The sequence below is a fragment of the Heteronotia binoei genome, unplaced genomic scaffold (genome assembly GCF_032191835.1).
Source record: "Heteronotia binoei isolate CCM8104 ecotype False Entrance Well unplaced genomic scaffold, APGP_CSIRO_Hbin_v1 ptg000890l, whole genome shotgun sequence".
Lineage (NCBI taxonomy): Eukaryota > Metazoa > Chordata > Lepidosauria > Squamata > Gekkonidae > Heteronotia > Heteronotia binoei.
In genome coordinates this window covers 169,569-181,757 of record NW_026800120.1, presented here as the reverse complement: position 1 = coordinate 181,757, position 12,189 = coordinate 169,569, and the positions used below count along the sequence as shown (strand labels likewise).

General features: G+C 50.9%; 1 protein-coding gene across 2 annotated transcripts in view; it reads left to right on the top strand.

Moving 5' to 3' along the window:
* LOC132590870 (RNA-binding protein EWS-like) overlaps positions 1 to 12,189 on the top strand; it is an 18,469-nt gene extending 6,280 nt beyond the window's left edge. The window contains exons 3-5 of one of the 2 annotated variants that reach the window (XM_060263803.1): positions 10,482 to 10,657; positions 11,469 to 11,616; positions 11,847 to 12,189. In XM_060263803.1, coding sequence (XP_060119786.1) covers positions 10,482 to 10,657; positions 11,469 to 11,616; positions 11,847 to 11,886 — 364 coding nt within the window. In that variant the 3' untranslated portion in view covers positions 11,887 to 12,189. The remainder of the gene's footprint in view (positions 1 to 10,481; positions 10,658 to 11,468; positions 11,617 to 11,846) is intronic. The other variant, XM_060263805.1, reaches the window with a different exon arrangement.

Here is a 12,189-nt window from a genome sequence, read left to right as displayed (position 1 = left end):
CTCAAGGAGCACGCCTAAACTCCTGGCCTTAGGGACCGGTGTTAGTGGTACCCCGTCAAGAGCCGGCAGATGGATCTCTCCCCTTGGACCACCCCGACTCAGGTAGAGAACCTCCGTCTTTGTCGGATTCAGTTTCAGTCGACTCAGCCTGAGCCAAGATGCCACGGCTTGTAGAGCCAGGTCTAGATTTTCCGGGGTACAGTCGGACTGGCCACCCATCAATAGATAAAGCTGGGTGTCATCCGCATATTGATGACAACCCAGTCCATACCTCCTGACAATCTGGGCAAGGGGGCGCATATAGATATTAAATAGCATCGGGGATAGAACCGCTCCCTGTGGCACCCCACAACTAAGAGAGTGCCTCTGGGATATTTCCTCCCCGATCACCACCCTTTGTCCCCGATCTTGGAGAAAAGAGGTCAGCCACTGTAAGGCAGATCCCTGAATCCCCGCATCGGCAAGGCGGCTAGTCAGTAGCTGATGGTCAACCGTATCGAACGCGGCTGACAGATCTAATAACAGCAGCACCGCTGAGCCGCCCTGATCCAGATGTCGCATGAGGTCATCTATGAGGGCGACCAGAACCGTCTCCGTCCCGTGACCTGGCCGAAAGCCGGACTGGAATTGATCCAGTGCGGAAGTGTCCTCCAGGAACCCCTGTAGCTGAATTGCCACCGCCCGCTCTATAACCTTACCCAAAAAGGGAAGGTTCGACACCGGCCGATAGTTCGCCAATACGGCCGGGTCCGCTGATGGTTTTTTTAAGAGAGGGCGGACCACTGCCTCTTTAAGAGGCGTGGGAAAGATCCCTTCTACTAGGGACCTGTTGACAATACCTTGTAGTGGTTCACGCAGCCACGTCTGGCTCGCTTTTATAAGCCAAGACGGGCACGGGTCCAACCTACAAGTCGTAGGGCGCACGGCTACAAGGATCCTGTCGACCTCCTCCAGGCTGAGTGGGGTGAAAGAATCCAAAATTGGACCAAAAGACGCGCTTGGTGCCTCAAGTTCTTCTACTGTATCAATTATGGCGGGTAAGTCGCGTCGGAGCGACGAGACCTTATCTGCGAAAAAACTCGCAAAAGCCTCACAGCCTATTTCCAATTCTCTAATATTTTGTTTGCCCTGCGGCAAATTTGTTAATGACCGAATTATACTAAACAATTGTGCTGGGCGCGAGGTCGCAGATGCAATTCTGGACGCAAAATAAGCCTTCTTTGCGGCCTGAACTGCCATTTCATAGGTCCGCATAAATGACCTATATGATGTTCTCGTAGCTTCGTCGCGAGTGTGACGCCATTGTCTCTCTAGTCGTCTTAATCTCCGTTTCATCGATCGCAGCTCCAGGGTATACCATGGAGCGGATCGTGATCGAGGATGAAGAGGACGTCGGGGAGCGATTTCGTCGATGGCCGTGGAGAGCTGGTCATTCCAGATCTCCACTAGCTCATCTAGCGAATCGCCAGAGGGCCAGAGATCCCGCATGGCCATTTGAAGCCGCAACGGGTCCATCTGGCCACGCGGGCGAGCTAAAACCTGCTCACCGCCTAAACGGGATAGGGGGGGCATGTTCACACGGGCCTTCAAGGCCTGGTGGTCAGACCATGGCACTGCCTCGGCAGATATCTGATCCACCACTACTCCCGCCGCAAAGATCAGGTCTAGTGTGTGCCCAGCCTGGTTCGTGGGCGCTGTTATATATTGGGAAAGTCCCAGTGCTGCCATGGAAAGCACTAGGTCCGTCGCCCGAGTGGAAGCCGCGTCCTCGGCATGGACATTGAAGTTGCCCAAGACTATAAGTCGAGGGTGCTCCAATGCCCAGCCTGCCACAGCCTCCATCAGGGACGGTAAGGCACTGGCCGGTGCGTTAGGCGGACGGTACACCAGCCAGATAGCCAAACTTTCCCCAGCGTCCCACGCCAGGCCCACACACTCCACGCCCTTGATCTCTGGCGGCGGAAGTCTCCTGAAGGAGCAATCCTCCCGTATGAAAAAAGCCACCCCTCCCCCCCGCCCGCTAGTCCGAGCCTGGTGAAGGACGGAGAACCCAGGTGGGGCCACTTGGGAGAGAGCAACTGTCTCCCCATCCCGCACCCAGGTCTCCGTCACGCAGGCCAGGTCCATATCCTGCCTGATAAAAAAATCTTGCAGGACTGAGGTTTTATTGTTTATGGACCTGGCGTTGCACATTACCAGGGACGGAGGCGAGTATTTCCACTTGGCCCTCTTACCTGATATCCTTGGGATGGGACACAGGCTGGAAGGGGAGCGAGCCCTCTTGTGTCTCAGACTCCTTCCGTTCAAACTTTGCCTGCTCCCACCGCTGTACTTTCCCCTCCCCAGGAGCACTGGAATCCCCTGACCTGACATCACTTATCAAAGATCTTCAAAAATCCGGGTCACTTATATCAGATCAACAGCCGCAACGTAAACCCATTCTATTCCTTCGCCCACTCCACCTAATAAATTAATTCTAACCACTACTAATTACCTACTAATTTCCTCAGCCAATTAAAAATTAAAAAAAAATTTTTTTAAATTTTTTAAAATTAAATTAAGTAGATTAAATTAAGTAGATTAAGTTCATCCCCTCCCCCCCACCCCCACCTTCTAATTAATTGGCTGATTATATCTCCTTCACTTAGTGGATAAATAATCCCTTAGGTCTAATAAAATCAGTTGTTAAATTTACAGTCAATCAATTTATAATCAGTTTTAGAACCTAAAATAACAATAACTAATAGGTGGGTGGGAAGAGCAAAAAGTTTGTTTGCTGGGAAGGAGATAAACTGGTATGCCGCAGTTCTTAAAGTGCTAGATGGATTTTGCATAGAGTATTCCGGATCTCTTTAAAGTGTCAGTGCAGGGAGGAAGGAAGATGCTGATGTGCTGTAGATCTTAAAGTGCTAGGTAGATATTTTAAATAGAATGTTCTCAGGCTCTTTAAAGTGTCAGTGCAGAAAAGATGGCGCAGAAGTAGTGCAGAGGTAGTAGGACATCAAGTCTCAGCTCGTCAAGTGCTTTAGTGCTGGTATACAGTGTTAGGCAGTCCTTAAGGCACCGTAATGATCGTCTTTTATACGATGCCAGTGCAACCATCAAGTGCATTCTTTGATATTACATTCCTGCCCGCGTCTCCTTCGCCACCGGGTTGGGTAACCCCTGTCCCCCTTCGAGGCCAGGTGTCCCAGCCCTCTGGCTCCTGCACGGGTCTCCTCCACACCGTATTTCCACCAGCTCGTTGTTCCAAAGCCTGGTCTTTGCTCCTCTGCCCCTCCGCACCTTTCTCACTCCCTCTCCCAGCCGCCAGACACTCGAGCCGCTCACCCTGGCCGCAGTTAAAACGGCTACAACCTCCAGCCTCCGGCAGCCTCCTGTTTTATTGCCGTGTCTTTTCGCCGCTCACTCCGCTCAGTCGGCTTCCGAGGCCCCTCTCCAGCTGACTCCAAATGCCTCAGCCGTTCACCAGCGACCTCCTCCGCGCGCTCCGCATTGACCACGCTCCCCGGCTCTCCGCCTCAGCTGTCCGGCCAGTCGCTCACCCCAGACCGTGGCTGCGGCGGCCGACCGCCGCCTCCAGTATTTCCCGCACGCTCCACTCAGCCGGTCTCCGAGGCCCTTCTCCAGTCGCCTCCACACGCCTCGTCACCAGTGCTCCTCCAGACAAACCCTCAGTTGGTAAATAAGCTCAGTAGAATTGCGTTTTGTATATTGCGGTATTAGCGATCTTTTACAGTAGTTTGTTGTTGTAATTCGCGGTGATTTATTGATCTTATTCTCGGAGCCTCAGCACCCAGGCCCCACCCGCGCCGCCATCTTTTTTTTTGTTTTTTTTGGAAAGAAGGCTCAACAGCAGGGGTGGCCAACGGTAGCTCTCCAGACGTTTTTTGCCTACAACTCCCGTCAGTCCCAGCCATCAGCCAAACAGAGAATCATGACTGAGAGTAGAGAAAGAAGGCCCAACAGCAGCCTGCCACCCAGTACTTGGGTATCACAGAGACCACAGCACTTCTTCGGGGAACCCCTGGAGGATTGGCACCTTATCCAACTGCATGCCTTCCCCCTTCTTAAAGCAGCGTGGTCTAAGGCGGTTGGGGATCTATGTGGTACAGAGTTTGACTGCCAGCATTCAAAACAGTAAAAATATTTAATTAAAAGAGAAAAAGAAAAGAAAAGAAGAACAAAACAAAAACAGTTGCATGTAAAAGGTTCGCACAGCATAGCACCCGCACAGCAAACAGCATGACAAAGAAAAGTTGGTTATAAACGCATCCTACTGTCCCTGGTCTAAACTTGCCCTGTCTTGTGGACGACTTACTTGGTCTGACTACCTGGGGGCCTTTTCCTCTTGAATAGGCCTCTTCCACAGGCAGGAGCTCCCACCCTGGCAACCTCTTCCCTTGAGCGCAAGCTGAGAACTGCTTCTCTTCCTGCCTAACTCACATGCCAAGAACAAAAGAACTTCCTGCCGCTCTAGGAGGCTTTCCCCCTAGAGTTGCTGGTTTGGCTCTGGAAGGGAGGGGGGGTTGGAGGGAGGCTAGGCCAAAGCCTGTTTAGCAGTTTCATGTTCCCTCCCAACTAAGATGGCGTTTCTCCACATACCTCATGCAAGACTTCGCATGAGGCCCCTACAGCTCTGGTTTGTTCGCAACTTTTTTCCTCAACGACAATCACAACAAACCCTGCTAACGGTCCCACAACATATTCTACCATCTCTAACCTGGTGGACGGTGCAAGAACACCTTCTCATGGGAATGCCCTTTTTGAGGCAACCCCCATCGACCATCGTCACTACAGATGCATCGAGATGGGGCTGGGGAGCTCATCTCGATCACTTAACAGTTCAGGGGCAGTGGACGACCTACGAAAAGTCTCTCCACATCAACTGTCTAGAACTTCTCACAGTGCACAGAGCCCTCAAATCCTTCCTCCCGTCACTTCGCGTCCGCCATGTCCAAGTCACATCGGACAATATAGCAATTTGGTCAGGCTGTACTCCGCTCCATCTTTGACTGAGTGAGGATCACGGCCTCACCATCGGTAAGTTTTTTACTTACTGCACTACTTACTTTCATTGACTGATACATGTATAACCTATGAAGTTTTTCTTCCAGGACCAGCACCCACCTCCGTGCAGTTCAGCTTATCAGTCACCCATGTGTGGGACTGCACAGAGACCACAAAGAAGATAAACAGGTTTCTTACCTGTAACTTATGATCTTCGAGTGGTCATCTGTGCAGTCACACATGCCCGCCCAGCCATCCCCACTGCTGGTTCCTTAGATTACCTGATATCTCCTACTTGCCACTTGACAGCGGCGGGAAAGAAACTGGGTGGGTGGAGCGCTCTTCCCCCGCTCCAGGCATGCGCAGTGGATGCCTGCTCCCCAGGGCGGGAGGAAACGCGCGCCAAAAAATAACACTTACGCTAGCTTTTAAAATCTCCGACGTAGGGTTCGTCCTGGCAGCTAAGTCCATGTGTGTGACTGCACAGATGACCACTCGAAGATCATAAGTTACAGGTAAGAAACCTGTTTTTATCAGGTGCCTGGCAGTTACCCCATGCAGCCAGTTACTGCACCTCCATCCTATCCTTCCACCAGGTAAGTCTTCCTAAATTCTCATCCCCCCGCCCAAATAGAATATTGGTTAGTGTTCTTGGTGGAAAAAGTTATAGGCAAATGTTATGCCGTATAGGGGTGCTTTAGTTCTTGGTTAGGAACAACCAACTTCTTCTACATTTTATATCCCCTTGGTCATATGAAGGCTCATCAGTTGTAGTTGTTTTTCATGTCCAGTGGTATGGCTTGAGCTTCTGGACCCCTGCTTCTCAGAATGATGCTGCAGTCTGCCATGGAAAGTTACCTCAAGACTGCAGAGTTCTGTGAACTGATGCGCTCGGGGAATAATTCAGCACTCATTCTCCTACTTTGTCCATTTTATAAAATTGCTTTCTAAGTTAATGCAATTATTTTAGAATGGGAAGGGCTATTGTAAGGTGTGGAGAAACGCCATTTTAGTCAGTGATGGTGTTTCCTTGGCAGGGATCAGAAAATCCCTCAGCCGGCTTTGTAGACTTCCCCTCACTCCCCCCCTCCCTTCCAGAGCCAAACCAACAACGCTAGGGGGAAAGTCTCCTAGAGAAGCAGGAAGTGCTGTTCTTGCCATGTGCTAGGCAGGAAGAGAGTCTCAGTTTGCAGCTGGCGCTCGGGAAGGGAGGTTGCTTGCCTGTGAGCTCCTGCCTGGGGGGGAGGCCTGCTCAAGAAAATGAGGCCTCCAGGCAGTAAGACAAAGTAAGTCATCCGAAAGGGCAGGACATCTTTAGATCAGGGCCAATCGGATGCGTTTATAATCAACTTTTCTTTGGTATGCTGTTTGCTGCACGGGTGCTGTGCTGTGCTTTGCTGTGCTGTGCTAACTTTTGAAATGCAACTGTTTTTGTTTTGTTTTTCTTTTCCTACCCTTTTCTCTTTTAAATAAATATTTTTTATGTTTTGAATGCTGGCAGTCAATCTCTGTACCACATAGATCCCCAGACCGCTTTAGACCACGCTGTTTTATAAAGGGGGCCCCGGGGAAGGGGGAAGGCATGCAGTTGGATAAGGTGCCAATCCTCCAGGGGTGCCCCAAAGAAGTGCTGAGGTCTCTGTGAAACCCAAGTGCAGGGTGGCAGAGGACCTTGAGGCCTGGCCTCATAGCTGGAGAGGGGGATTGGGAGTTCTGTTCCTCTCAATCTGAACCCCTAGACTGAGCAGGTGGTGGCAGCGAGCCCAAGGGGCAGGAGGAGAAATAGCTCCCTCCAGGAGTTGGCGACTCAATAGGGAGCTGACGGGACCGGGTCTGAAGGCAGAATCGGGCCGGTTCCGCCACACTTGGCGGCAGCGGTGGGATAAGAACAAACAGAGAACTTGATTGGCCAGGCATTTTTGTTTTTTGATACGTGCAAGCACCCAGAGGAAGCAACAGAGGTTTTGTTTTATTTTCGGGTCAACTGGAATAGGGAAAGTTTAGTTAGTTAGGATGGAGCGTGCTAAGATGCGGGAAATCCTGAAGATGACAAAGCCACAGCTCCAGGAAGAGTGTGCAAAGCACAAGCTGGAGTGTGACAACATGACTGTAGTAGATATGAAAGACCTCCTGTTGGAGTATCATCAGCATGCAGGGGCACTTGCAAAAGTGTTCCCCACCCAGTCAGAAGAACTCTTGCGGCTACGGTTGGAACTGGCAAGAATCCGTACCAAGGCGTAACAAGAGCGCAGACAGGCGGAAAGAGAGAGAGAGAAACGACAAGCAGAGAGGGATGCGATCCACAGACAGGAGGAACGAGAGAGAGAGGAAAGACAAAGAGAGCGGGAGCTGAGACGAGCTGAGATCCACAGACGGGAGCAGGAAGAGCAACGTCACCATGAGCTTGAGGTGCTACGTCTGGAAGCTGAACTAAGCAGAACGATCAAAGTCACCCCCAAAGACTTTGCAGTGTACAAGGAGGGAGAAGACACTTCCATATACCTCTCCAACTTTGAGAAGGCAGCCGAACAGTGGGGGATTGCAGAGGAAGACTATATGTCTTACCTCTGTAGCATCCTGACTGGAGAGCTTTCAGCCATCTATTACAGCATGCCTGTGGAAGATGGGGGGATAACTTTTGCGGCCTATAAGGCCACTGTATTTAAAAGGTTTAAACTGGGGCCAGACCACTCCCGAAAGCAGTTCAGGGGTTTGGCTCAACAAGAATGTAAATCCTATTCTGAAGTTGGAGTAATGAAGGAACAGACAGTTCCAGTGTTATTGGGCCGGGATTTGTTGGTTAGCCAGACCCTCAGAGGAAAGTGGGAGGAGGAAGGCAACTTTAAGGAAGCCACCTCACCACCAACCAGGGAGGGGGAAATAGCCCAGGTTACTGAGGACGGAGAGAGGGCAGTCACCCAGGAGGGGGAGGGCCAGCCTATCTCAAGCCCTGGAGTAGGGTGTTCCCAAGGGGAAGAGGGGTGTAGCTTTCCCCAAGTGCAGCAAGAGGCTGTCGATGTTCCTAGCAAGGAAAGGAACCTGTCTAGCATCAAGGATGTGCAAGCTGAAGAGACCGAGGTGGAGAGTGGAGATTTCACAGGAGGTTCTGAGAGCAGCAAGGCTAACGTGGGCTCAGAGGGGCACATATCTGAAGGCTTGGGGGAACGGGAGCGGTTCCAGAAGGGGGTCCGGAGCGGCCTTAGGTGGGAACCAGTTCACCAAGTAGCTGTGGATCAGGAAGTGGGATCGTCCGAGACTCTCTCAGCACAGGTTGCCTTGAAGCAGGACAGACAGGAGCCCTGGGAAGCTGTGGGACCTTCCAAGCAAGAGGGGGGTCAGTTGGGTAGTGCTGAAAAACCAACCGAGGGGACTGAGAACCCAAGCCAAACCCTCAGGGGAAGGTGGGGGGAGGAAGGCAACGTTAGGGAAGCCACCTCACCACCAACCAGGGAGGGGGAGGGCCAGCCTGTCTCAAGCCCTGCAGGAGGGTGTGCCCAATGGGAAGAGGGGTGCCAATTTCCACAAGGGCAGCAGGATGCTGTGGGACCTTCCAGGCAGGGAGGAGCTCAGTTGGCTGACACTGAAAAACCAACTGAGGGGGCGGAGAACCCAGATCAAACTTTGGCTGAGTGTTCTGGAAACAGTGGGACTAGGGGTGGCTTGAAGGGACAGATGATAGGAAGTCTGGGGGAGCCAGAAATGTTCCTGTCGGAGGTTCAAAGTGACCCTAGGCTGGAACCACTGTGTGAGGTGGCAAGGGACCAGAAAGTGGAGTTCTCAGAAGCTGAGACAGGGGAGAGGGTGTTGGATTTCCTGCCACTGCATACTGGTGAACGGAAAGTGGAATGGGAGGGACCCCATATGATTGTGGATGATCTAGACGATGCTACCTGTGTGGGGGCTATGGAGAAAATGGGAAAGGCAGTTCAAGTGGTGCAGGTGAATATACCACAGCCATTCTCTGCGAGGTCCATGGGGTTGCATATAGGTAGGAAGGAAGGAGACAAAAGGGAGCTGGGACAGCAATTGTTTGGAGCCCCAGAGGTGGTTTTCTGGGAGGACAGAGTGGACAGAGGGAATATTCCACCAATGAGGGATAAAGATGAAGCAACTGTGTGGGAACTGGGCAGTTTCCAACCTCATATGTGGGGCCAGGAATTTCCTCCTTTGATGGGCCACTCACCCCAGCAACAGCAGCAACGGAGGAAGAGCACCAAACTCCAGAGGTGGTCCTGGGAGATGGAGGAGTACTTCTTAAAGACTGGACATTCCTTCTGCATGCAGCGATGCAACGTTTTGTCCAGAAAGGACATGGGCACCTGGGGTGCTGGACTTTGTGTATTATTGGAGAAAGACCTGAATGTTTGTGTAATATTTTGGTTAATGGGTTTCTCCTTGTTTGATTGGATTCTGCTACGGGGTCACCTCTGTAGGAGGCAACCCCTCCGGCTCAGAATTTAAGGAGGGGGACGTGTGGAGAAACGCCATTTTAGTCAGTGATGGTGTTTCCTTGGCAGGGATCAGAAAATCCCTCAGCCGGCTTTGTAGCCTTCCCCTCACTCCCCCCCTCCCTTCCAGAGCCAAACCAACAACGCTAGGGGGAAAGTCTCCTAGAGAAGCAGGAAGTGCTGTTGTTCTTGCCATGTGCTAGGCAGGAAGAGACTCTCAATTTGCAGCTGGCGCTCGGGAAGGGAGGTTGCTTGCCTGTGAGCTCCTGCCTGGGGGGGAGGCCTGCTCAAGAAAATGAGGCCTCCAGGCAGTAAGACAAAGTAAGTCATCCGAAAGGGCAGGACATGTTTAGATCAGGGCCAACCGGATGCGTTTATAATCAACTTTTCTTTGGTATGCTGTTTGCTGCACGGGTGCTGTGCTTTGCTGTGCTGTGCTTTGCTGTGCTAACTTTTGAAATGCAACTGTTTTTGTTTTGTTTTTCTTTCCCTACCCTTTTCTCTTTTAAATAAATATTTTTTATGTTTTGAATGCTGGCAGTCAATCTCTGTACCACATAGATCCCCAGACCGCTTTAGACCACGCTGTTTTATAAAGGGGGCCCTGGGGAAGGCGGGAAGGCATGCAGTTGGATAAGGTGCCAATCCTCCAGGGGTGCCCCAAAGAAGTGCTGAGGTCTCTGTGAAACCCAAGTGCAGGGTGGCAGAGGACCTTGAGGCCTGGCCTCATAGCTGGAGAGGGGGATTGGGAGTCCTGTTCCTCTCAATCTGAACCCCTAGACTGAGCAGGTGGTGGCAGCGAGCCCAAGGGGCAGGAGGAGAAATAGCTCCCTCCAGGAGTTGGCGACTCAATAGGGAGCAGACGGGACCGGGTCTGAAGGCAGAATCGGGCCGGTTCCGCCACATAAGGTATTTAGAAATGTTTAGCAATGATTGAAAAGCGTTATCTATGTTGAAATAGTTTTAACTGTGTTTTATTAAGAGCTGTTTCCTCCTCCTTTGAATTGTCTTTTCACTGCCTAGATATGAGGAGAGCTCTTATTCTGAGGAGAGCACCTTTAGTCAGGAAAGCATCTATGTTGAACACAGTTGCTATGTGGAGGAGACAAGGTACAGGCAGCAGCCCCCCCCTCCAACTGGATCATACAGCCAGGCTCCAAGCCAGGAAAGCCAGCAGATCAGCAGATATGGGCAACAAAGTGAGTTGTAACAGTCCTGTGCATTAACAGTGAACCCAGTTGAACTTCTAAATCTAGAGCCAGTTTGGTGTAGTGGTTAAGTACGTGGACTCTTATCTGGGAGAACCGGGTTTGATTCCCCACTCCTCCACCTGCACCTGCTGGAATGGCCTTGAGTTAGCCATAGCTCTGGCAGAGGTTGTCCTTGAAAGGGCAGCTGCTGTGAGAGCCCTCTTAGCTCCACCCACCTCACAGGGTGTCTGTTGTGGGGGGAGAAGATATAGGAGATTGTAAGCCGCTCTGAGTCTCTGATTCAGAGAGAAGGGCGGGGTATAAATCTGCAGTCTTCTTCTTCTTCTTCTACTAGTTGGGTTTTCAGAAAGCAGAACTTTCAGGTAAAAACATGGTATTTTTGGGATTGAATCACCTGCTTCAGGTGGGTCCTGTTTATTTTTTGCATCTGTTAGGAGCAATTAAGTGCTACAAGGGATTGGGGAACCAGACTGAAATACCCTCCCTCTTGGATCTTCCTTGTGGAGGCTGCGTACGAAGGGTGTGAACAATACAGAAGTTGGGCATTTTGGTGCTTGACATTTATTTTGCAGCTTGTGTCCATTGCCACTGCTCCCTGTCATGGGATGAAGGAACAGATGTCCTATTTGCTTAAGGTGAAGATGGCAGGCTGCCAGTTGGCTTCACCACTTTTGGCTCCAGTTTGGCTGGAGCCCCTGTAATTCAGCTCATTGGGGGCAGGTTTTCAGCAGCCTGTCTGGTGTTGCCACCCTGTTGGTGACCCTTTGCTTGAATGAGTGATACTGTTTTTTTGCATTAGACCCTGGCATGAGAGAAGGCAGAGGACGCCTCATGGATCGTGGTGGCTTTGGAGGTCACCGAGGAGGACCTGGGGGCCCACCCAGACCGCTTATGGAGCAAATGGGAGGCAGAGGCGGCAGACGTGGAGGACCAGGAAAAGTAGACAAGTATGACTGGGGGCGAGGGCAGTGGCATAGCATAGGCAAGTGTGTGAGAGCTGTTTGCCTGAAGGAGGGGCAGGGGAAAGGAAGGAGGCTTCTCAGAGCTAGAACCAAGACAGGAAGGGGGCGTGTCTGTGCTGGTTGATTGTAGTTCCCCCTTCTCATTAGGCTTTCTTGCTGAAAGGACTTCCCCGAAAAGCTGTCTGAGCCTGACACCTTCTGCCTTTTCCTTACAGGGGAGAGCATCGCCAGGAGCGCAGAGACAGGCCCTATTAGGGGCAGCCGACCCCCTTCCCCCTACAGGACTGCATTTACTACCAGATTTATTTTTTAAACCAGAAAATGTTTTAAATTTATAATTCCATATTTATAGTATTTTTCACCATTTGTGGAGAAACATTAAAACAAAGTTAAATGGTAGTGTGCCGAGTTATTTTTTTCCTTTCTTCCTTTTTTTAAAATATGGTTGTTTAACTAAAAAAAAATGAGAAACTGTTGTTGTGAGCAGGAGGAGGAAAACTAACTGTACATTGTTAATGGTTGTGATGTTTTTTAAATAAAATTGCAAATGTTTATAAA